At 24.8% G+C, this 25,942-nt stretch overlaps 2 protein-coding genes and 1 long non-coding RNA gene across 15 annotated transcripts in view; 2 read left to right on the top strand and 1 right to left on the bottom strand.

Annotated features, from left to right (window-relative positions):
- LOC126908323 (GATOR complex protein MIOS) overlaps positions 1 to 6,246 on the top strand; it is a 35,813-nt gene extending 29,567 nt beyond the window's left edge. For 3 of the 10 annotated variants that reach the window (XR_007704743.1, XR_007704748.1, XR_007704749.1), the window contains 7 exons: positions 738 to 876; positions 959 to 1,100; positions 1,183 to 1,408; positions 1,457 to 1,686; positions 4,374 to 4,479; positions 4,550 to 4,718; positions 6,038 to 6,187. Coding sequence is in view for 3 of the 10 variants with exons in the window: in XM_050690253.1 (XP_050546210.1) it covers positions 738 to 876; positions 959 to 1,100; positions 1,183 to 1,408; positions 1,457 to 1,686; positions 4,374 to 4,479 (843 nt within the window). In the remaining 7 variants the exon portion in view is untranslated. The other 7 variants (XR_007704744.1, XR_007704745.1, XR_007704747.1 and 4 more) reach the window with 7 other exon arrangements.
- A 59-nt stretch (positions 6,247 to 6,305) lies between these two features.
- LOC126908321 (E3 ubiquitin-protein ligase HECW2-like) lies at positions 6,306 to 20,266 on the bottom strand. 2 transcript variants are annotated; one of them, XM_050690248.1, is made up of 13 exons: positions 20,021 to 20,266; positions 18,531 to 18,641; positions 15,838 to 16,479; positions 15,629 to 15,767; positions 11,810 to 11,978; positions 11,561 to 11,746; positions 11,148 to 11,503; positions 10,896 to 11,090; positions 9,392 to 9,760; positions 9,131 to 9,326; positions 8,867 to 9,065; positions 7,802 to 8,000; positions 6,306 to 6,556 (listed from the first exon to the last, which is right to left on the bottom strand). In XM_050690248.1, the coding sequence occupies exons 2-13, from the start codon at positions 18,628 to 18,630 to the stop codon at positions 6,445 to 6,447; spliced, it is 2,862 nt and encodes a 953-aa protein (XP_050546205.1). In that variant the 5' UTR covers positions 18,631 to 18,641; positions 20,021 to 20,266; the 3' UTR covers positions 6,306 to 6,444. The 2 variants fall into 2 exon arrangements, with proteins under 2 accessions (XP_050546205.1, XP_050546204.1); XM_050690247.1 differs by having other exon boundaries at positions 18,531 to 18,644; positions 20,025 to 20,266.
- A 4,603-nt stretch (positions 20,267 to 24,869) lies between these two features.
- Positions 24,870 to 25,922, top strand: LOC126908370 (uncharacterized). Of its 3 annotated transcripts, XR_007704757.1 has the most exons (3): positions 24,870 to 25,176; positions 25,235 to 25,334; positions 25,905 to 25,922. It is a non-coding gene; the product is annotated as an uncharacterized LOC126908370 (long non-coding RNA). The 3 variants fall into 3 exon arrangements; XR_007704756.1 differs by lacking the exon at positions 25,905 to 25,922 and having other exon boundaries at positions 25,287 to 25,338; XR_007704755.1 differs by lacking the exon at positions 25,905 to 25,922 and having other exon boundaries at positions 25,235 to 25,338.
- Positions 25,923 to 25,942: the final 20 nt, after the last annotated feature.

Below are 25,942 nucleotides of genomic sequence, written 5' to 3'. Positions count from 1 at the left end.
ACTGTACACATATAGTTATGTAACCAGGTGGTAAAAAAGTTGTAAACCTCTATAGTGATAGTGATTCTTGAATTATTTCTGTGTATGTCATATTTTTTTTTTTTTCGTTGATTTTGTCTAATGAATTTTGAGTGTCTTGGATGAATAGCCATTAATAATTCTCTATTATTTTTGTATCATTTACTCTGATATGCTCTGTATAATTAGTGTTTGTGTTTTAATTCCTAAAATATGAGAATTTAAATTACATTGATGGCTTATTTGAAAAATGTAGTAAGTTCTATTTGTATGCTAACCATTTAATTAAAAACCTAATATTCTGTATTGCAAGATCTCATTAAAAAATGTATTATACTTAAAATATTTCAAACAATTCCTAGCGATTATGTATGGCGAAACATAAATTATCATCTCGACATGTCATTTTTGGGTACCCTGAATAAATGATCTTATTCCATTAATGGTGAAAATATATGTTTTAATGTTACATTAAGTTAGGAAAATAAAAAAAACTTTGTACTTTGCCATAAGAAGCTATTGATAACTTTATCCTTGAATACTTTTTTCTATAGTTTATAAATATTTATTGAAGTTGAATTACTTTTCATAGTATTGATGTGAGTAAAGAGATTATTTTTGTATAATATAATTTGTTTTTAGATTTTTGGCACTTAGATCACTTTGCCATGTCATATCTTAACCATTCATAATTAATATAATTAATTATAATTTTTAAGAATGAAATTGGTATACCATTAGAAGACAGAATTGCATTTGCTTGTATTTTTTTATCTGACACAAAGTTAATTGAATATATAAACAATATAACTGAAAAATTATTGGATCAAGGCAATTTATCTGCTATATTTTTAATAGGTATTAATGTTAATCACAAATCTGTTAAATAATTTTTAACTAATTCTACTTTTTTTTTTGTTCACAATTAAATTTAAATAAGGATCATCTCCTGAAATAGTTCCTTTATTACAAAGATATTTGGATAATACAGGTGATATACAGACTGTTAGTATTTTAGTTTTAAAAACAATCCCCTGTGATATTGTCCATGAACATCCTAATATGATGAATTGGATAAACAGGTAAATTTTATTCTTGTAGTAAAAATGTTAAAACAATTTAAACTCTAAAATATTTAATTATTATTGCAATTTTACTGATAAGTTATAGAGAAATGTTAGATGAATGGCGTATGTGGCATATTAGAGCCAAATTTGACATAGCTCTAAAAGCTGTAAAACCTCCTCCACAGAATGTATTTCTATCATGTAATTATTGTGGTAAAAATATTTGCCCGACTGCTGATGAAAGAGAAAAAGATTCGGAAAAGGAAGTAAAAGTTCAAAGAATAAAAGATCAAGGCATTGAAAATGGATCCAATAATTTAAAAGTATTACTTTTAAATAGAAATTTAACTATTATTTATCATTATATTTAGTTTACAGCATGTCCTAATTGTCAAAGTCCATTACCTCGGTGTGCATTGTGTTTAGCACATCTAGGAACTGCTAGTGCTAAAATTCCAATACGAAAAAATTCTAACAAACAGTTGTCAAACAGCTCTTACATGATGACAGGACAAGGAGTAAATAATTTTTCATATTGGTTTTCTTGGTGTCCAACCTGTAACCATGGTGGTCATTCAAATCATATTACTGATTGGTTCAGGTATACTATTTTATTATTATTATTAACACTGTTAAAATTGTTGAATAGAGAGTGGTAATCATTTGAAAAATAAAGTAGAAACAAAATTTTATTTTAGCTTCGATGCGAATCTGAGAAGGTATTACTTTTACAATGATGTGTTTTTTTATTTTATTTTTTTTTTTTTTGTGTCTGTGAATGCTCAATCTTAGCTCTCGCTGGACCGATTTTGATGAACAATACGTCAAAATATCACAAATCTTATCTAGTCGAAGACATTACCCTCAAAAATTGAAAAAATTTCTCTCGTTCCCCGTAAATGGGAGAAATCCCCCCAAAAATTACAAATTTGCAAATCGCTAATTTTCGACATTTTTTCAATTTTTTTTACTTAAAACTGCCATAACTTTTTCAAAAATGAACAAATCAATATAGATTTCTTTTTTTATAGATGCATAATGTCTTTGCCTATCTTTTGATATATTTTTGTGAACATTTAAAACCTAACCAGCCCACAGGAAGGGTTTCAAAATGGCAACTTTTTCACAAAAAATTAACTATTGAAATTGTTCCGGAAAGACTGACACTTTTATATATACCTTAACTTAAAGCTTATGTAATATACTTTAATTTGAAAAAAAAAATTTGACCTCTGGACTTATCTTCATGGTGAAAACGGACATCAAAGTTACCTCTTTCATCTGACACAATTTTTTTTTTAAATAGGATTATATCCCTTTATACAAGGGGGGTCAAAACTTTAAACATGCGTATTAAAACTAGGACATATTCAATTTAATTTTTAAAAAAAAATTGACCTCTAGATTTGTCTTCATGGTAAAAATGATTACCGTCATTCTATTTCTAATTAATTTCTAATGTTTTCAAAGTATTTATTGACGAATCAAGTTTGATATGATAATTTTATATCTACAAAATTAAATCATTTTACTTTGTAATTAAATAATTTTTTTACTCTATTTGTGTGTACTACTACTAGACTATAATATTCCAAATTTTTTGGTAATGTGTTGCTGTATAAATAATATCTAAAAAAAATTATTGTTAGTTTCTCTTGATTTAACAATGGATTTTTACAATTATAATCAAATTTTAGAATACGCTCTATTGAGTAAATCTTTTTAATAACTTTGTTTTGATTGGTTCTTTTAGTTAAAGTAAATCATTAAAATTAATTAAGTTCTGAATATTTCAATTAGAATCTTTTTAAACACCAAAAGTTACTTGGAAATAATTACTATTATTTCTATTTCAGTTATCTATTACGATAAAAATGTAAAAAACTATTGAGCTTTTCTGATAAATTTACTATAAATAGTAATTATAAAATTTCCTGACTGCATATTAATCTTAACGATATAATTTTTTTAATTCACATAAAATTTTTTATTTAATGATGTCAATTTTAAACTTGTAAATAAAGCTAAAAGTTATCGTAATAAATTAATTTTTTTTTACCATAAACTTTCACAAAAATCAACTTTAAAGGATTAACAAATTAGGTTAAATATGTCATTTTCCTTATGTTTAACATATTAATAATCAAGATCAGTATTAATTTAAAACAATTTTTTTTTGTTCTTAATTATTTTTTTGTTATATGTAAATACTTATTTTTTAATAATAAGTAATATTATTAAAACTTAGAAGTGATAGAAAAGGTTTAATTGCATATTTGAAAACAGCGCGAAAAGTTGATTTAAAAAGTATATTTTTAAAGATTTAAAAAAGTATATTTTTGTTTTTGATGAAAGTTCCTTGTAGTCCAGTGTATAAAACTTATAACTTTATTATAAGTAACAAACATTTTTTATTGAAAAGTATTGCGTCAAGCCCTTTAAATTTTTATACGCGTTAAAAGTAAAGAAATATACAACTACTTTATTACTTTTATAATATCTCAGTAAAAATTACAATAATAAGTTATTGAATATCAATTTAATTAGTAAAATTATTATTTATTCATTTATAATAATTATAAATCAAATAACTAATCGGGATAAAATTAAGGGAATAAGAGTTATTGTTGTTTTTGAAATAATCTACCAATTTCTTTTATGAGAAATAATATTTATATTCCTTTTTCATTCGACATACTTTATCTTAATCAGGATATAAATAAGGAAATAACAGATCATGTAGCCTTTAGAATAATTCACCAATTTTTTAAAAGTAAACACTATCTAAAGATTTTCGTTGAAGCGTATCTTATGATAGTGATTTTAATCACTGTCAGATATCATCTATACTTGTTCCAACTATGCCACGTCCATACTGTGACGCGACCCTACTGTGTTACCGTTTTTTAACTTAAAAGTAGGGAGAAAATTTTATTTTGAAACATAGAGGAATAACATACACAAGTTCAGGTGCATTTAGGGTGTTAATGTGCAGCCTTGAAGAAAATAAATGATAAAATCACACTACAATGACAGTGTAATGTTTGGAGGATAGTAATGAGTATGGTTCAAATTACCCAACAGGATCTTCAAATAGTGACAGTTGACTTTTAGCTTACACACAACATAACTTCTTCCACCCTTAATGACCTGTCTGCTTTGCTAGGTTTCTTCCTTCGTCATTATTTTGTTGCTGAATCGCCTAATGGAGCTCCAGCTCTCGCAATTAATCAACATTTTCTGTACTAGTTTCGATATGTCTAGCTGACCTAATTCTCTTGTCAACAGCAATCTTTCCATGCTCCATGAGATGTATTTCAATAGGGTGTGCACGGCGTCATTTGTACTGAGAAATGTTTGCATTATTGGTGGTCTAGAGCTTTGTCGATCTTAAGTAGGTACTTACCAAAGCATGATATAACTGAAGTCGCAATAATGTAGTCGATAATGGTTTTAATTGGTAGAGATCTGTGGGCCAATTATTAATGATTAAGTACTGAAAAGATCAACACAATTAATTAAAGTCTTGAAGACGCTAGCACTTTTTTTGACGTCGACGACGTGGTATCTGGCATGATCCTCAGGCGTCAAGATATTAGATAGAAGGCGACGTTGCAGTAGCCCAAATCCTTGGTAATTGGCGATTAGTCTTGTTAGGCATTCAAAGACCTTTTTAGTGGTTCCTGTTGGTCTTTTTTTTACCAACCTTGTAGTTTTACTTTTTTAATTTTAAATAATATCAACCACCAGGAGCCTCTTTCATAAAAAAAAAAGTAACATATACAAACTAATAAGTCCAGTTCGACGTTGTTTCATAAAGAAGTACTTCAGTCAAAAATGACTTGTCATTTTAATAGCGATTCACAAGTTAGCTGTTTATTTTTACAAGCCTGATGAGTATTGTATAATTTCGGTCTATTGTAGATAGAACTTCTACACAACGATAAAATTTAAGAAAACTGTTATTTTCATATTCTCCCAACATAATATCTTCATTGTTGTCCCTAGATAAATTACATAAGGCAGTGCATACTTGAAATATATTGCAGGTTAATTCTGATTCAAGTCTCATATAATTTAAGCGTCGAAACTTTTCTTTTAAAATTCCATACATATGTTCAATTATTTGTCTTGTTTCTTTATCACTTTAAACAAATGACAGTTCTGTTACATCATTTGAGTTTCTTATGGTAGGTGGTATAAGCCAATATCCTAAAAGATATGCACCATCACTAAGTATAATATAATTTTCAATTGGTCTTCAACCTGATTCTATTTAAACCCATAGTGAATTAGTAAAATAGTAAGACTCCAACATCATGTATTGAGCCTGGCCAATTTGCATATACATGTAACAAAATGGTTGACATGAACACCGATTCATTTATCAATGGTGCGCCAATTTTAATTTAAGTTCCATCAACACAACCTACGACTAAAGATGTTGAAACTATATAATGGAAATATTGAACAATAGTTACTGTATCATAAGGCCATTAAACCAATTGTGCAAAAAGTACCTCATTTATTGCTTTTGTCACATTTATTATTACACTATATAAATAACTACTACAAATGAATAAAAAAAAATATATTAATAACAATTGCCACTTAAAAAAACTATACTTCAGGAACTAGTCAAATTTTTGTCATATTTTCAATTTATAAATCATAGTTGTTTATAGAACATAAAAAAGTTTAAAATAATTTCTAGGTTTTTTTTATTAACTTAGGTCAATTTGTATATTATAAATTAAATTAAATTATTTATATATATATATATATTATATTATATATAAAACAAAAATTTAAAAATTGTATGAAATTTACTAGTTTACCAATGATGAAATTCCACTTATTTTTTTATGAAACGGGCTCCAGTAATGAATAATTTTTATTATATGTGTTATATTTCATATTTAATGTAATAATTATTTGATATATTTTTATAGAAATCATTTAGAATGTCCAGTTGCTGATTGTGTTTGCCGATGTTATTCCTTGGATTCTACTAGCCGTTATTCTTCCTTATAAGAACAACTCATCAAATCTTTTTTCTATATATTTATAAGAAAAAATGGATAGATTCAATTTAATATGCCTAATTGTATATATTTACATGGGCAAGCACTAAAATATAATTCGGGGCATATGTTAAATAAAAAAATTTTAATAGTAAATAAATAATTTGTTTATATAATTATAAATAATGTACAATAATATAATTTTCACTTCCTAAAGTTTTTAAATAAAAAATAACAAAAAGTCTTAAAAATATTCAATAATAAATGTGTGGTCTATTACGTATTGCTACGAATTTTAGACTAAACTTCATTGTAAAATGAAATAAAAACCAAGACTATTCCATTCCAAATGTATTACTTTCATCTACTGCCAGTAAAATTTTTTCACTAAGTATATCTTGAGTTGTGTATGGTGGTAAGTCAAGGCGATTGAAACATGTATGTGCTCTAAAATAAAATAAAAATAACATTAAGTAATAAGTATAAAAAAGTATATAAGATTGTCCTCTAAAATTACAAAAATTTATTATTTTAATAAAATATATTATTTTATGTTAAAAAATCAAAAATGGAAAAGTATGAATGAAAGACAAAGTTTTTTTTTTTTTTTTTTTAATCTGTATGTCAATTCATTTTCGTTAAAACAAAAATGATTAATGGATCAATAACATTTTTTGTACAATTACTTATTGAGTTATGTACATTTTAGAACAGAGTTGATATGTATTATTGTGTTAGAGTATTATATACACGGAGAAAATAAATATGAATATGAGCTATATACACCCATTTTATATATTTATCGAATGCTTGTAACTATTATTATTTGTGAGATTCATGTATATTTATAACACTAATATATAAAATAAAATATCTCACATTTTATTAGAATTGAATTAGAAGTGAAAATTGTTAAAAAATTATAATACAAGTAAAGATTTAAGAGGATTATCATCATTTTTCTCTATCCTAGGTCAAACAACTAATTATTTTTGAGTTGATCAATTACTCAGTTCTCCAAAAATTCATACTTTGATTGAACTAATAAAATATATTTAATTGAAATAATTAAATGAAAAGAAATTAATATACATTATTTTCTTTATACTTGATAGATATATAAATATTTTTTGTTATGCTTTAACTAAAAACCTTACAGTATTAGTCTTTCCTTAAGAGTACACCGTCCTTCCATGTTACCTTACCATTGACCATTTAGATGGTACTTATCTTTCAAAATTTGATATCGGGTGCTCAAACTTTGTGTTATACGATAAATAAAAAAATTTGTTTAAGTTTGAGTATTCTAAGTCAATCCCATTTACGTGCCGAAAAGGGGTAGACACTTCATGATATGAAAAATGTAATTTCTTCTAATTTTTTAATAATTTAAAAAGTAATATTTAAAATGATACATTGTGTGATTATATATATATAACATTCTAACTATATTACATACCCACTCATACATATAATTCAATATTTAATCAAAAAAATTTAATGATCTTAGTTCAAACTAGTCAGTTAGTAATTATTCATCAATCAATTTTTCATATTATAAGTACAAATCGTTTTTAAATATTATATTATCAGCAAATTAATAAAAATAATAAAATCTCAATATTATAAAAAAAATTAACTCTGTCTTATGTTTTAGAGATATGAATCATATCTCTAGGAATACATATTTACCTTGGTAGACTGTTGGTTTTACCCCATTTTTCAATACAAAATTTTCTAGGTCCAGTAGAACCTCGCAATGCTGAAAATCCTTCATAAGGTATACTTGAAGTTCCAGTTACAAACTGCAAAAGCCTTAATCTCTGCTCATTAGTGAATTGTTCTATTGAGAACCAAAACCATTTAATGACTGGATGAGAATCATGATAACCTAAGTAAAATAAATAAAAACTGTATGAGAATATACATTTTTATTATTACAATTATAAACCATTTAATAATTATATCAAGTAAAGAAATTTTAAAATCATAAATATTAAATCAAATTTTTTTTTTTCGTTCAATTTATAGAAATGAGTGAAATTTTTGATTAATTTCACATTTAAATAAAAAGAAAATATTAGTTCCTAGTAGATGAAATTAGGAATCTATGAGAACCACCATTATTGAGTTTAGGAGTTCCCATATAAGAAAACTAAATTAAAAGATTTTTATCACTTAAAAGATTATAATAAAATAATTAAATTATACAATATTGTAGAGATTTTTTAATCAAATAAGTTTTTTGTAGACACAAAAAAAAATTATCTTTAGTTTCTAAAATAATAGTAATAAAAACCCCAGTGAGGACATGATTAAGTTGGGATGTAGAAGTACAGATTAAATGTAACAGTGATTAATATCACTATTATAACTTTTTTTTAATTTTATAATTTTTCAACTTTTTGGTGTTGATAGATTTCAATTAGATTAAAATCGGGTTTTTTGACATACTGGTCAATAGAATTTGTTCATTCAGCGAGAGCTAAGAATTTTTGTAAACAAATAAAAAAACATAAAATCAATACATTCTCAACTAAAATTGAAGGGAGGGATGAATTTTTTTAACAACTTAATGTATTTAAGTTGTGTGACCTTTTAGTTATTTTTTTTTATTGTAGCAAGAAAAAAGGATTCAGGAGATTAATATTTCCCATGACATTTTAAGTGTTCCTGTATTCATACAATTAAATACATTTTGAATAAATTATAAAGGATATACAAAAATATGGTACAAATAAATATAAAGTTATATACCTGATCTGTACTCTGTATTTATTCTCCAGTCATTTAAATCAATTTCAACTGTTCCAGCAATGACTAGTTCTAGCTCTTGTGCATCAAAAACTGACACTAACTTTGGATCAACAACTTCATAAAATCCTTGAACTAAAGCTTCAGTTTGTTCAGTAACACCACGTTCTAATCTCCATTTAACTATTTTGTCTATATATTCCTAATTACATAATATGATTTTAAATATTCAATAAAATGAATGCTTAAAGATAAAAAATGGAATACCTTTTTATTTTTCTCTGTAACAAATATACGTTGACCACCAGGTTTTAGATCTTTTTCAATGTTTTGGCCAAATACTTCTTCAGTCACTGAAAATGTTAAATCTAACATTTCTCCAGATATATCTCGTTCTTTTATCCAACATAATGACTGATGGAATTCACGGTCAACAGATTCTAAGTCACTCAAACTCATTGGTCTAAAAATAATTCCCATATAATTTAATAACATTGTTTCTTATTTTGCTTAAAAATACAATCTTACAGTTTTAAAAGAGTTTTATAAAATGGACGAGTGAAAAAAACATCTAAAAGATATTGATGGACTAATGCTAAACCTAAAACTCGTCCACTAAATCTAAACCAGTCTTCTTTATTGTTAACAAATGCTGCCGACATAGGCGATATTTGAACAGTATAAGTATCATTGGCAGAATATTCAAATAAACCATAATAAGGATTGAATAACTCTCTTGATATAAGAAAAAAAAACTCCCTAGATGGACCTCCATAATCAAGTCCTTCTTCATTATCAAATTGTGCAGAAAGTTTACATTTTTGCAAATCTTTTTTAGGCACACTCATAATTTTGTTGTATGCATCTTGAAGAAGATGATCTCGTCGTACATCAATTCTGAAAAAAAAAAAAAATTAATGATAAGAAATCAGAAATATATTCTTTTTTTAATTTTTACTATGAGTTAATTGTTCAAAGTTTCAACAAACATTATATTGTGTAAATCAATTTCAACTATTTGTATATTTAGTAATATTTTAATCTAAGAGAATTTATTGTATAAATATGATTATTTTTTAAATAAGAAAATTATCTACAGTGATTCTTTTACACTAGCCACTTAATTTCTATAAAATAATAATTTTATTGTGAATATATTTTTTTATCCCTTATGTTTTATAAAGATAATAACTTAATTTTGTTTAATGGAAACATAGTTATTTAACTAACTTAAAAAATAGTCAATGAACTAAGAAAATTACTAGTTAATAACAACATTTGGACAAGTATTTAAGAAGTTATTTAACATTTTTATAACTAGGAGGGATTAGGAGCAAGGCCGAGAAATAATTAGTAATAAAAATATTAGTACTGATACCAATCAATATTTATAACTTCTGAAATACTGATATATTTATATATATTAAAGTATTTCATAAGGGAATATTTAATAAATGTACGTAAGAATAATAATTTTATATAAATAATATGCACATCTAAGTGTGTTTTACAAAATTAAAATGTTTATTTTAATATTTTTAAAAGGATACATCAAAAGTATGGTACAATCAACTTGTCATAAGAATAATAGTTTTGTTTTAAAATTCAATATTTACCAACTTGTAGGATAACTAATTACTATTTTATTATATTATAACAGTATTTTTTTGTTGGTAGAGTTTTTATCATTAGCCAAATAATAACATTCTTTCTTTTTTTATCTAATTTTGTTAAATGTGAACGGAAAATTTAATGAAAATTTTTCTTCAACGTATATTACTCTATTTTGTAAGCATTCTAATAAAAATAAATATTGTCTAAATATTAAAAAAGTAAGATAATGAAGACTAATCCAATCATACATAGTAGCAATAGCCAACAACAATAACTAGGATTGTTTTGGCATAATAACAACGTATTTAGTTATAGTTTTTTAAGACTTGAACATTTTACTTTTTTTTTATATAAAAAAAATTCTGACTATTTACTCTTATTATATTATAAAATATGTATAAAGATAAAATATATTTACTTGAGTCTTCCTGGACCTTGACCGTAACTTTTAGATTCTAATTTTTTATAAAAATTTCTAAGTTTAGCTTCAAAGTCCCTTTTAAACGGGGGAACAGTTCTATTTGCTTTATTCAATATAGGTGATTGATGAGGAGATAACTTGGTGTCTCTTGTCCTTATAGGTACATAACTCATAATTTCATTTTCAAACAAACTAAAATTTTAATTAGACCATAAAACCTTAATAGTCACAATAATATTGTTATGTTACCTCAATAAAATTGTAAGTTCTAGTTCATTTCCAAAGGTGTCTAATGCAGAAATTCCATCAATTCTGATATGATTGATTTTATCTTTTAAGTTTTGATCAGTAGAGAGTTGAGGATACCTCTCAGTTAAAATTTCTAATATATTAGGTTGCCGAATAAATGCTACAACTTTTTCATTATAAGCAGTAGGTATATCTATAGAGTCAGTAAGCATATTATCATTATGTGTAATAGTTGGACGAGGAGGTGGTATTGGTGGTTCTTGAGATGTAGATGGAAGTGATATATAATTATCATTTATGGGTAATCTTGGATCAATAAATGTTGTTATTTTTGTGCCTTGATTTGTAAAAAACACCTATGCAGAAATTAAAAAATTAAAAATAAAAAATAAATTTCACTAGTTAATAATAACCTTGCCAGCAGCATCAATTTTAGAAGTCCATCCTTTAGGAAGAGCAGCTCTAGTATTTGCAAATAAATTGAGTAAACTAACCAAATCACTATGGCTTTGATATCGTTGAAATAATGAAGGATGATTTCGTACTTTAGGCACTACGTATTTTAAAATTGATGAACTATTATATAATGCTAGTGCTTTCTAAAAATAATAAACTAAATTTATTAAAAACATCTTTAAATAAATATGTAGTTTATATTTAACCTGATTTTGTTGTAACAATGTTGGAAATTCTTTCTTACTAATAAAATGTAGTGCTACATTTCCATGATCCCTAAATTTATTTTTTAATGTATCTGAACGCAAGGAATCAGCTCTTGTTAATGAAATAAAATCTGTATCTTGCGATATTGTTCTACGTATACTTTGATATCTATATCAAAATTATAATTTCATAAATATATATATATATAAACCCATAGGTATAAAAATATTTATAACTTCTGAAATACTGGATCTTATCAAATTTTCATTTTTTTAGTTTAATAATTTTCTAAAATTTAGGCTAGTAATAAAATATGTATGGTTTCATTAAAAAATAATATTGGTATATTTATATGGCATAAGGCATAAACCTTAAAAATATTTAATCAATTTTTGATGTCAAACATCTAATACGTTGGGTCAAACCAGCTACTAGGTGGTGATGTGGTGATATGTCTCCATGCGATCCCATCTCTCTCTTACTACGCTAAGCTCGTTTACCTGAACAAGTTGCTTGCTTTTTACATTACAATAATAATAATAAAGAAAAAATGAGTGACAATTATAGAATAGATTAAGATAATAAGCAGCTTCCTGCAGAAAAATTAAAACTACACATCAGGGGTTTGAAGTCAAGAGTAAGTTAATTATATTATTATAATTAAGGGTGCATCTATATGTGTACATGAGTGCCTTAATATTTTGTATGATTCAAAGACTTTGGCTGTTTATAACATTATAACAGAAATTTATAAAAGCCAATATAATTTAGATAATTTTTATTCAAAGTAATACATTAAAATAATAATAGATTGAGATATAAAACTACAAAAAATGTTCTTTTGATATCTGAAATATGTGCAAGGTTTGTTTTTGGTGCGTATATACTGTATGGTCTTTGCTATTTATCTCTAATGTTATGTCGGGCAACTTCGACACATACATCTTTATTATTTTATGATACAGACAAGTTTTTTTTAATTGCAAGCCAAAACAATATATTAATATTATAATTATTATTATAAATGTAATGTATAAGCATGTTATACAACTGAAATATACATTTGCTTTTGCGAGTCAAGTTCAAATTAAATTTTTTTTTTGTATAATGTCATTATATAATTCAAAATATATCAATAATTAACAATCATTACAATGGACACAAAATATTATTCTTGAAACTAGACATAATACAAGACATACCATTAACGTTATATATGTACCATTAATACTTTTATTATATTAATTTATCAAATTATATCAGTGAGTAAATTATAAATTATATTTTTAGAATAAATATTTTTATATATATTTTTAAAATAAAAAATATTAAAAGAACACCAATAAAAAACAGGGAGCAGAGAAAAACTGAGGCAGCGTAAAGCAGAAAGAAGATAATATCAAACAAATTCAGAAATTATTATAGAAATATATAACTTTGCAAACATACATAGAAGAGAAATAAGTAATGAAGAAATAACATATGCTAATTCTCATAGTTTATCTGGTTTGGAAGGAACATAAACATCATCCATTCAAGGATATGAGCAGTATATATTACATTTAAAATGTATATATATATTGTTTATACTTTATTAATGTTTGTTTACATTCATAAAATTTTAGAGAAAAAAAAAAGTATGCTGTTCAAAAAAATAAGACCGTCAATAAAGATATAGGGAGCAGAATAGAGAAAAACTGAATCAGCATGAAGCTAAAAGAAGGCAACGTCAACAAAATACAGAAATTATTGCATAAGCATTTACCTTATCGAACATAGACTGTACAGAAATAATTAGTGAAGCTAGTTTGGAAGAACTTGGAATCTATTCGTTGAAATATATGAGTGATACAAATTTCATTATTATACTATGCACACAAAATATTAAATAATTAATGTAGTTAGTACGTGTTAACAAAAAAAAACTGAATATTTTATTTTTAACTAAGCTATATTTTTTTATTCTGATAAATTAACTTCCTTAATTAAACAATCCTCACATGCATATTTTCTATACCCAAATTTATTTGAATATTTTTTTAAATCATTAAATAGTTTTTTAAATATTTGATAGTTTATGCTAAAATTAAACTATTTGGTTATACAAAAAAAATTTGAATAGTTATGTGATAATTTTAATAAACTATCGAATACATTCGAAAATGTCCCATCACTAGTTTTATGTATGGGGGTAAGAAATGTCAACAATTTGTAAGCCGCTGGAATCATTAAAACACTTTATTATGCATATTTTAGAGGTCGGAGAACATTTTATATTATTGACTGTATAAAAAAAAAGCATATTTGTCAATTGTTTTAATCTGAACATTTCTTTACATCAAAAAAAATTATTATCATTAAATAAATTTATAAAAATGTGTTAATATTTATTTACTATCAAATTGATAAAAACTATTGGTTATTTAAGATTTGACCAGATGTTTAATTGGGGTTTGACCGAATATCTCCTAGACCTTATAAGGTGTATGAATTAAATATGTTAAAAATATAAAGTTACCATTAATTCATGCTCATAAATAATTTGATTTTAATTAAATTCAGTTTTTATTGAATACTAAATTGTTGTTAACTATTCTAATAAAAATTATTTTTGTTTTTCCTTTTTCAACTATAGGCATATGAATATGTATTTATATTTTAATTTAAGAGTCTTTATATTAAAATTAAACACCGAGTTTGTTGTTTCTAATTTTAAATTAAATTTTATGTTTAAAGTTTTATAATTACTAAATAAATAGTGTACAATTTTAAATGTTTTATTAAATATAATTTTTTTTTAGCTTTGATGCAAATCTGAAAAAATATTAATATTACCATGATGTGTTTATTATTTGTTAAGTCTATTACTACATTTTCTCAGTTCTCGTTTTTATCAATAATACATCATAAGGTTTAATTGATGAGAAGGTATTAATTTTATTATGATACTTTTTTTTTTTTGACATATTTTCTCAGCTCTTACAGGAACGATTAAAAATAGTATTCAAAATAGCAACTTTTGCACAAAAATATAATTTTTGCAACTTTATTTTTGAAAATATTCCAGAAATATTCAGAGCTTTAAACATATATTAAATTAAAGCTTATGTTACATACTACAAGTTAAATGTTTAAAAGTTCTAGCTACCAATGGCTTATGATAAATTAAGTATTGAAACACAGAGTGATTCTTTAAATAGCCACTCTTATCCATTATTTTCTCTTAAAATAATAATTATATCCAAAAAATTCTTTTTGGTATTTCTTATTTCACATATTACTCAATTTATCAATTATAATCTTTTTTTTATTTATCCTTTATAGATTTTTATTTTTAAATTGGCAATATAATATATGACTTATAAAATAAAACATGATTCAATTAAAAATATGACTGGCCGATGATAATTTTTGACATACTATTTTGGAAGTCATCCCTATTTTAAAATAAAGAATGAAGGTTAAGTGTAGGTTATGTTACTTTTATCATTACTCATAAATCTGCTGTGCTTTTTTTAATAACTTTTAATTTAACAAATAAATCATTTCTAATATACTTTTTAAAAAATTGTTTTTGACTAGACATTTAATTAATTAGATAATTTTTATTAGCTAGTTAAAGATGTAAGTGATACTAATGTAAATTAACACTCTCATAATTCTTGTAAAAATAAAAAAAGCAAATTTTAGTAACTTTTTAGTTTGTATGACAAATTCTACGGAGTGACTTTTATTAAAATATTCATTTAACCAGTACATAAAAGAAAAATCAAAGTAATAATTAAAAAATATTTTTATATATAAGGTTTTCCATTTACCTTCGATCCAATTGTTGTCTTTGTTGATGATAATAATGTATATCACAATTTTGTTTTGATGGTCTTTGCCATGTTGTTGTTCGATTACGATGATCAATATAAAATATTCGACCATGACTATCCATTCTGGCTTCCCAATCTATACATAACAAAATTTATAATAACATTTTAAAATTTAATTTAATTATTAAAAATTAAAATATTTTAACCTGGAGGTAATGGTGTGTCATTTTTACTTTCTGCTCTTTTTGGTTTTCTATTTTCATTAGTTACCATCATAAATCTTGAATGATCTCTTACATCATTCAATAATGTTTTCTGAACAGAATATTTCATATTAGTATGGTCTCCGGCTGGACTAGAAACCCTAGTCAGAGATTTATGACTATTTGGCTCATCCATAAATGAAATGTTATTCAAATTGGAACCCTCAAATAACTCTTTAGGTTTAAGCTGTCTTAAAGTATCTAATGGTATGGTAGAGGTTGGTGACACAGCTAATGTTCTCCCTAAAGGTTTATGTTTATAGGTGCGAGGAGGAAGTGGTGGTGGTGGTGGTGGGGAATCTGGGACAGGAGATTCTAGCCATATTTTAAGATAATCACTGTTTTCTGCAACTGAAGCTTTCTTATTATCATAAACATCAGCTTTTGTTTCAAAATCTTTAGCTTCACACTGTACCAATTTCTCTGAATTAGTAGTTTCAGTACAGCTTTCACAAATCTTTGATTGTTTTGCATTCTCATTACTGTCTGTTGCTAATTTGTAAACAGAGTCAAGATCAACAGTCTGAGATTCGGCCAGACAAGATAAACTGCTACAGTAACGGAAGCAAAAAAATTTTCCATATCCTGTGAATAAATTTTTTAAAATAAAATTAAAAAAATTTGGAAACTTCAGAATAAAACTTATAATAACAAAAAATAAGTACCCTATTAAATGTATTTTGATTAAATTATATCACTTTTTAAAAACAAGATATTTATAATACCCCATTTTATCCAGAATTTTTTCCTGTACATTACCAAAATTGATAAATCTTTATTATATAGTACACAAAACTATAATAAATGTTATGAGACGCTTTAATAGATATTTTTTATAAAAATATCTATTAAAGTATAGAGGACACTCAGATTTAACTGAAAAATTGTATAACCAGATCTAATTAAAATTTCATTATAATTAGTTCAAACATTTTACATTACAAGAATATTTAATATTTACCTTTAATAAGGGCTAATGTGTTCAGCCAATTTTTACACTCTTTGCAGTATAAGTCTACTCTATTATATATTAAAATACTTATACTCAATAAGTAAAAAAATATAAATTTTATTTACCTATTAAACAACTTTTTGTAAGTTAAAACTTTAAAAAAAAAATAGCTACTTTAAAATTTTGATAGATAATAAAAATATATGTTTTTAACAATCTAAGAATGCCAAAAATATTTTTAAAAAGATATTAGAGCGAAAAGATAAGAGTTTGACAAAGGAGGTAGGTGAAAAGAGGAGATCAGTGACAATAGGTGACGACGTAATAGAAGAGGTGGAAAGTTTTAAGTATTTAGGATCAGTTTTGCAAAAGAGCCATGGTGTTGACGAGGATGTAAGACACAGAATTAAGTGCGGGTGGTTGAAATGGAGAGAAGCGTCTGGCGTCTTATGCGATAAAATAATTCCAATGAGGCTGAAAGGTAAATTCTACAAGACTGTAATAAGTCCAGCTATGATTTATGGTTAAGAGAGTTGGGTAAATGATAAGAAAGTAGAGCAGAGATGAGAATGCTTAGATGGATGAGTGGAGTGACTAAAGAAGATAGAATAAGGAACGAGCATTTAAGAGGGAGTATAGGTGTAGCGTGAATTGTGGATAAGATGAGAGAAAATAGACTTGGATGGTTTGGTCATGTTATGAGGAGAGAAGAATCGGAAGCTGTAAGAACAGTTATAAAAATGAATGTTGAAGGAAGAAGAGGTGGAGAAAGACCAAAAAAGAGATGGAGGAATGTTATTAAATGCGATATGAGGACAGCTGATGTGAGCGTTGAGGATATGGGTGATCATGTCAAGTGAAAGTTTAGGATAAGGGTATCCGACCCCAAGTAATTAGGATTAAGCCGAGGAAAAAAAAGAAGATTAGAGCGAAAAAGTAATTGGATGAAAATTTTTTCACCTATACTTGTTCTACATGGGCCAAAAAAATTAATCCATCGGATCAGATAAAATTCAAAGAAATCCAACCCAATCAAACCAAATTAGAAAATTTTTCAAACTCGTTTTGATTATTTTTAATTTTATAATCTGTATTACTACAAAAGATATTCTTTGTATCAAAAATATGTAATAAGTGTTATATATGTATCTCCATTTATCTGTTAAAAAAATAATTTTTAGGTCCATCCCTTATATCTTATATAGATATAAATATTATTTTTATAAATGACATAATACATATTAAACTAGCTTATAAAGTAAAAAAAGACTGGCAGATAAAAACTTTTGAACAGTAGGAGGAGTGCAGCTATGAAATAACTAATAATAAAAATAGTAGAATCTGCGCTTTACCTCCAGTTAATATTTTAAAATGATAAGCATTTCTAAAAAATTGGTCCAAAATTTGTAATTAACTCGTCATTTTCTTGGTTAGATTATTTTCTGTTTTAGAAGCTAATTTAATATATATGTTGTCATTTAAAAATATTAAGTTGACACCTTTATAAGATTTAAGGGATGGACCTAAAAATTATTTTTCTAGCAGATAAATGGAGGTATATGTAACTAGAAATATGATAATTGGATCTATTGATAAAGAATTGTAGCTCTTATGCCAAAACATTCATCACATATTTCTGACAAAAATGTTATTAATATTTTAATAATTGAATTGAAAAAAATACCTTCATTCATGGATGCACAGTGTGTGAAATCAACTAACCACATTGTACCGCTTTTAGGTAAGCCATTGAGTGAGTTTGCATTTTGAGCTTTGCAAATCATACCATTTTTTTCTCCTAAAAAAAAAACAAAAAATTAATTGAATCTCTAAAGAGCTTAAATTTTATTACTGTCATTCAAAAATGTAAAATTAAATACCTAAAAAAAACTCTAATGGAAATCATAATTTAAAACATTTAGACCTCAACCAAATTCAACTTAAACCCAAAATACCTGTTCTTAACCAGATTTTGATTTATGTTATTTAATTTTATTGTAATTGAATACTTTAAATTAATTCTATAGTTAGTTATAATAAGAGGTATTGTTAGAAAATATTCTAATAACTTATTTGTAGGGATATAAATAAACAAATTATAAATATTAAGGTCACTTTACATTAATCTAAGATAACGTATTAAGTTAAAAAAGAATGACATCAAATTATTCATTTATAATACATATAAATAAATAAAAATTAGATAAATTTTGGCTTAAAAAATAATACATTTTATTTAAGAAAATGTAATAAATTGTTTTTAAACAAGTTATAACTAGTATCCCTAGAAAAGAATACTTTAACTAACATACTAGGCTATATAATTCTTATTAAATAATTGTTTTTTATTAGATCTTATTATATATAATTAGTAGACTATTATTAAATTAAGCAAAGTATTCATTTACAAATTATTAAGTGGTAAGTAATTATTAGCCAGTAATAATTTTGTTAAAATATTCTGATTCATAATCTACCAGGTATAAATTTTCTATAACTCGTTAAGAAATATTAAAATGTCTCAATTAAATTAGTAGAATCAAAATTATTTTTACAAATTCATTTTTTACTTTTTTTAACTTTATCCTTAATAAATGTGATGATATATTTTTTGTTCTAACAACAGAACCAAAAGAAACTTCACATAATTTGTACAAATAGGTCTAAAATATAGTACATTTTAGAACAAATTAAAATAATTTAAAGTGTTTCATGAGCTTAAACCGTAACCCAGACAGTTTTTAAAAATGATAATAATATTTAGTAACTATTTCCTAAATAAATTGTCATTATTAGAACTTAAAAGACTTTAATTTTACTAAAAATTAAGTCTTTGGCTCCATTATTGTATAAGAAACACTATAATAATTAAATGAATTCGAGCTCCACATAAACAATCATTAAGTTATGAAATAAATTCTAGAATCTTTCCTTTTTTGTAATATAAAAAAAATTACCGATTATATTACTAATAATACAATTTTGACAAATATTTAGTAGTTATTTTCACTCTAGCTCAAAAGTTTATAATGCATCTCTCAAATTATTTTTATTAAATTTTAAGAATAGATCGGAAAAATGATAAACACTTATATTATTTCAAATAACATAATATTACACTAATATATGATTTATTTTAATAAAATAAATGCATTTGTAATTATATTTAAAAACATACCTGTATTTATCACTCAAAACTTGTTTTAAAAAAGTAATTTTTTTACAAAGAAATCTTGCTGCGATATCACAAATTAGATACAAATACTAACACTTAGTCCCAAAGAAATATTTAAGAGTATTGATATCATTATTACGATCGCACTAAATTTTAGAAAAATAACTCAATACAGCAGTGCCATGCCCTTAGAACGGATATATGTGACCATTTGCCAATGGGCAATGAATGAAGTAAATAGATGAATGAAACGGAAACCCCCCGCCTACCGACCCCACTCTCACTTCCGGTACATAACCCAAAATTACTATGGGCCACGAAAACATGAATGAATACATGACTACCAACATAAGCGCGACCTTCATTCTTTTATGGTAGTAAAACTGATTTCTTCAAAATTTACCAACTTCTCAAATTAAGACCATACAAATAAAATAATTTTAAATAAACATCATTAATAGTTTTCTACTGATGGTCAGATACGTTATGAATATTATACTTTCATTTTCAAGAGGAAGCATAAAATGCAGATTTTTTACAATTATTTAAATATTGGGCTTTTAAATATAAAAAAAAAACTTTATTAAGATTACATTTCTGAAGGTTAACTATTTATCGTCTCTTTTATGTAATAAAGAATGTTATTTGAAAGTTTTATTTAAATTTCACCTATGGGTGGAAATCGGATTTTTGAATATTATAAGATTATCTTTCTAAAAATTTTTTTAGACATTTAGATAGTATAATCTAAATTATTATTTATAACTAAAGAACTGATTTATATGCATTTATACATTTTATTTCAACCACTTTAAAGGGGACCTAAGTTTGTCCAACATAGTTTTAGAAATATATAATAGCATAGAAATATTTTTCGTTATAGGTGGGTGAACTCCTCTAATCCTCTCAAATGTATACCTTAGTTACAGGACATTACTATGCTGTGATTTTAAGTTAACTAAAAATGAAATGAGTTCAGAATAATCTAACAAAATTTATAAATTCATATATATAAATTGTATTTAAAAAATGTTGGAACTGATATACGGAGTAAGTAATCGAGATAAGTTAACAAAACTTAAATAATTTAGCAATACAATAATAAATAAATTGGATAATACAACAATTAATTACTGTTGTCCTAAGGGTACTTATTTTTTTATTTTTGTTAATAATTCATTTTTACATTATTCTTCACTTTTATTACCCATTATACAAATCACTCTAATGTCTAACATGTTGGCATAAAAGGAATTAGTTGCTGTTCAATTCCCCTTTTTTAACATAGTCTTGGAAACTTATTATGCTTCTAAGTACACATAATAATCTTTATTTTTTAATTACCCTGTACATATTTTTAATTTACTTAAAATTTTTAAGGGTAAAGGATAAATTTGGTTTTATAATTAATGTTGCAAATACTCATATATTTCCTTAACTAATTTACTTTATTTTTCCTTAGAATTAAATAGTAATTACCTGTAGCTATAAAATTAAAATCATGAATATACGATAATGGGGTGGTAATGGTATCCACTAAAAATTTGTTATTATTCATTGTTTTTTTTTTTTATAAACATTTTTATTGAATTTTTTAATTTTGTATAACTACAATATGATCATTTATTTAAAAATACGTTGTTTAAAATAAACATAGGTTTTATATTTATCTGTAGTTTATTTGATTATTTTTTGTGAAATAAAAATATTATTCATTTATGTTAATTATGAACTTTTTTTAACTTCATAGAAAAAAATTTCAAAAAAATGATTTCATTTAATTTGTTCGATAAAATATTAATTATTCTTTCTTGTCAAATGATTAAAATAATAAACTTAACAATATTTTATTTTGTGATAATGGTACTATAATTTTAAACAGTCTAACACACGATCAACTTTAACTGTAGACTTCTAACTTAAACTTAAACTTGTAAAAACATAATATGTTCCTATGATTTATAATATAGATTTTTATTTAAAATCTGTACTTCATAATAGGTTTGATATTTTTTGCACGCTTTACAATTGGATTTTTGTACGTCTAGACTTAAGCTCTAGTCTATAAAAATTATGTTAACAAAGCAAAAAAGTTGCTGATAAAAATTGTATTTGCTTTAATAGCAAAATTGTTGTACTGATATAATAATACTAATTTTATTTTGTTATAGTAATTATTATTTATTTATTAAATATCTATGGTACACAAAGTTAAAAAAAATACCTTAAAAAAAGTGGCATATCTGATAGATTAATTTGTTAAAACATAAATAATATTGGACCGTTAGTTTTAGCTTCGATGCAAAACTGAGAAGGTATTGGTTTTACTATGATGTGTTTTTTTTTTTTTGTGTCTGTTTTCACTTTTTCTTAGTTCTCACCGAACCGATTTCATTCAACGATATGTTAAAAGATCACGAATCGTATTTAGTCGAAGACATTACCCTCAAAAATTGAAAAAATTTCCCTCGTTCCCCGTAAATGGGGGAAACCTCCAAAAANCGATACGTCAAAAGATCACAAATCGTATCTAGTCGAAGACATTACCCTTCAAAATTGAAAAAATTTCCCTCGTTCCCCGTAAATGGGGGAAACCTCCAAAAAAATTACAAATTTAAAAATCGCTAATTTTGAAATTGTTTCATTTTTTTTTACTTAAAACTGCTATAACTTTTTCAAAAATGAACAAATCAATATAATTTTTTTTTATAGATGCTTGATGTTTTCACCTATCGTTTGGTATATTTTTTTTATAAATTTAACCCTTTACCTGCCTACAGGGGAGGATTTAAAATGACAACTTTTTCACAAAAAATTAACATTTTCAACTTAATTTTTGAAAGTGTTCCGGAAATACTGACACTTTTATATATATATCTTAAATTAAAGCTTATGTAATATACTTTATTATGGAAAAAAAAGAATTTCGGACTTTATTTTGTCTTCACGGTGAAAATGGCTACCAAACGCTATTTTTGTGTTAAAATTCTCGATTTTATATTTTACATTTTTAACTTTATAACGCTATAAATATTTGAAAAATGTATGGATCAATACAATTTTTTATGAGAAATAATATTTATATACCTCTTTAATTCGACATACTTTTTTTTTTAAATCGGACCATTTCCCTTAATACGTGAGGGGGATCAAAACATAAAAATGCATATAGAAAGTAGAACTTTTTCAACTTGACTTTTGAAAATGTTCCGGAAAGTCTGACACTTTTATATATATCTTAAATTAAAGATAATTTAATATACTTTATTATGGAAAAAAAAATTTGACCTCTGGACTTGTCTTCGTGGTGAAAATGGCTACCAAATGCTATTTTCGTGTGAAAATTCTTGATTTTATTTTTTACATTTTTAACTTTATAATGCTATAACTTATTGAAAAGTGTATGGATCAACACAATTTTTTTATGAGAAATAATATTTTTTAATAATCCCTTTTTCATTCAGGATATTAATAAGAAAATAGCAGATCATGTAGCTTTTGGAATAATCCACCAATTTTTTAAAATTAAACACTATCTAAAGATTTGCATCGAAGCGTTTTTTTTTTTTATAGTGATTTTAATCACTGTCAGGTATAATTTTACTTGATCCAACTATGCTACGTCACCATTGTGCCGCAACCCCACTGTGCTGGGTTTTTATATTTTATATTCCATTTCTTCTTGTTAAAAATTTTTTAATTAACATTTCTGATATAAATGAGGGTGGTATAAATTAAATTCTAATTAACTACATTAATGGTTTCTAATTTTTCAAACTATTGAATGTATTTTGTATTATCTCTAGATAATCATTAGAAATATTATTTTATATATTTTTTAGGTAAAAATAAAATCAAAAACTTTTATTTTACCTATTATTTCAAGTAAATTGTTCAATAGAACAGCTGAATCATTTTAATTGGCGATTTTTGAAATATTTCAATTTCTTATCACTTAGACATAATTATTTTGATTTTTGAATCAAAATTTTATGGTAACTGTAAATTGTGAATTTAAGATAAAATAACTGATTAATTTTAATAATTGAAGTCTTTGAACAGTATTTTTTAAAGTATTTTATTATAATAGTTAGATAATTCATTCCAACCGTATATGTTTCAAATGGTTTTTGAGCCCTCGTCTGGTAGTCAGCGCTCCTTTCAGTCAAATGATAAGCGGAATTTCTATTCTTTATTGAATTCGACAGATATAGATAATAAATTAGATTACAAACTGCGTAATATTGCCTGTATAGCCAAATAGACGCCATCTTTTTTTAATGAAAAAAAAATGTTTTTTCTATAGACAAGTTGTCTATAGAAAACTTTTTTTTTTATACGTTGTCTAAGACAACGTACATTGGAATGAAAGAGGGCACTCATGGGATAATGTAAGTTTATTAGTATCTGGAATCATATAAGGCAACTTATAAAGATATTATACCAAAACTTCTATTGCTCAAAAATAAACTGATCAAAAAAATATAAACGAACAATAGAATTTAACATAATAAGCTATTTAAAATTTAATTTCTATAACAAATAATGTCTATAATCCGTATAGAAACATTTTTCTCTGATAAAAAACTTGTACACGATATAAGATTATCCCATAAAAAAAAATTATTTTCGGTGTTTTTATCGAATAGTTGCGTAAAAACTTAGCTGGTGTAATTATTTCAATCTATAATCATGGGATACACTATGGTGTCTTATCACATGTTCCTAAATTCCATTTTAGAGTACTTTTTTTTTTCTTCATGAATAAATTTATTTTTACTTTTATGTCTTGCATTTAAATATAAATAATATTGTATTACGGGGATTAATACAAACTGGTAATACTCCGACTTACTTCAATATTGTAATATATGCTACAAATAGTACGATTAATATATTCTTGTAATCTAGTTCGTCATTTTAGGTTAGGCTCTTATAATTTTTTTAAAAAGTTCCCGAACAACAGTGTCATTTTGTGATAATAGTATCAATAAATCTGTAATAAATTGTTTGTATGTTAAATCACGTGAAATATTTTTTTTACCAAATCTTTGCATTAGTTTAAGAAGGCAATTTCGAAATAAGTAAAAAGATTAGTTACATAAATATCTCTGAAAAAGAATGTTATAAATATACATATAAGTTTCAATACATGGTAAATTTTTATATATTTATAGTATAATATAATATTTGTGTATGCATATATGATATAGGTATAAATATCAGTACGTCTTGAACTAATTGAAAATTTTATAACTGTCCTAGATAAGCTCCAATTTTTCATTGAACTTATTTAAAAAAAAAAATGCTTTTGTAAGTATTTAAATTATTTTTTAATTTTAAGGATTGTACTGGGATTATTATAATATATACCATATTTTTAGACACTAATCAAAAAATTAAATATAAAAAGTCTGTTTTTTGTTATTTATTTTTGGTCAAAAATACTAAAGAAACGTTGAGCGACGTGTCTTTTTGCAAAAAATGTCTTTTTTAATATATATAATAAAGTTAAAAGGTTCTTATAAAATTTTGGTGATCGACTTTTTTTGATGCACCCTGCTGTGTGTATAACACTGTTGGATGTAACACAGTGTTATATATTTTTTCATAATCTCAAGCAATGGAATTTCTGTGGTACCATTTTTGCTACTTAAAAAACTATATGATACAGCAATAATATTGCTATCTAAATATCAGTACAAAAATACTTATATCTTTAAACTCTTAAAAATCATTATTGTTTCTACATTATTAGGTTCTACTAAAACATTTATGTAGCCATTGGCTGTAAACATAAACTGAAACCCTATATTGTATTATTATATAAATTAATTTATTTTTAAGATTATAGAAGTTTTTAATTCATTTTATTTTTTTTAGGGATAAAAAATATGTCACTTTATGAGTATGATTCAGTC

Source organism: Daktulosphaira vitifoliae, unplaced genomic scaffold, assembly GCF_025091365.1.
Source record: "Daktulosphaira vitifoliae isolate Bord-2020 unplaced genomic scaffold, ASM2509136v1 Scaffold_5, whole genome shotgun sequence".
Lineage (NCBI taxonomy): Eukaryota > Metazoa > Arthropoda > Insecta > Hemiptera > Phylloxeridae > Daktulosphaira > Daktulosphaira vitifoliae.
Note: the sequence above shows the minus strand (reverse complement) of the source record. Positions and strands in the feature narration are given on the sequence as shown.

Coding starts and splice junctions, on each gene's coding strand:
- LOC126908321 (XM_050690248.1), bottom strand. CDS start 18,630: ATGATTTGCAAAGCTCAAAATGCAAACTCACTCAATGGCTTACCTAAA. Junction 9,327..9,391: donor TATAAAACTCTTTTAAAACT/GTAAGATTGTAT, acceptor AATTATTTTTAG/ACCAATGAGTTTGAGTGACT. Junction 8,001..8,866: donor AAATACAGAGTACAGATCAG/GTATATAACTTT, acceptor TATTTTACTTAG/GTTATCATGATTCTCATCCA.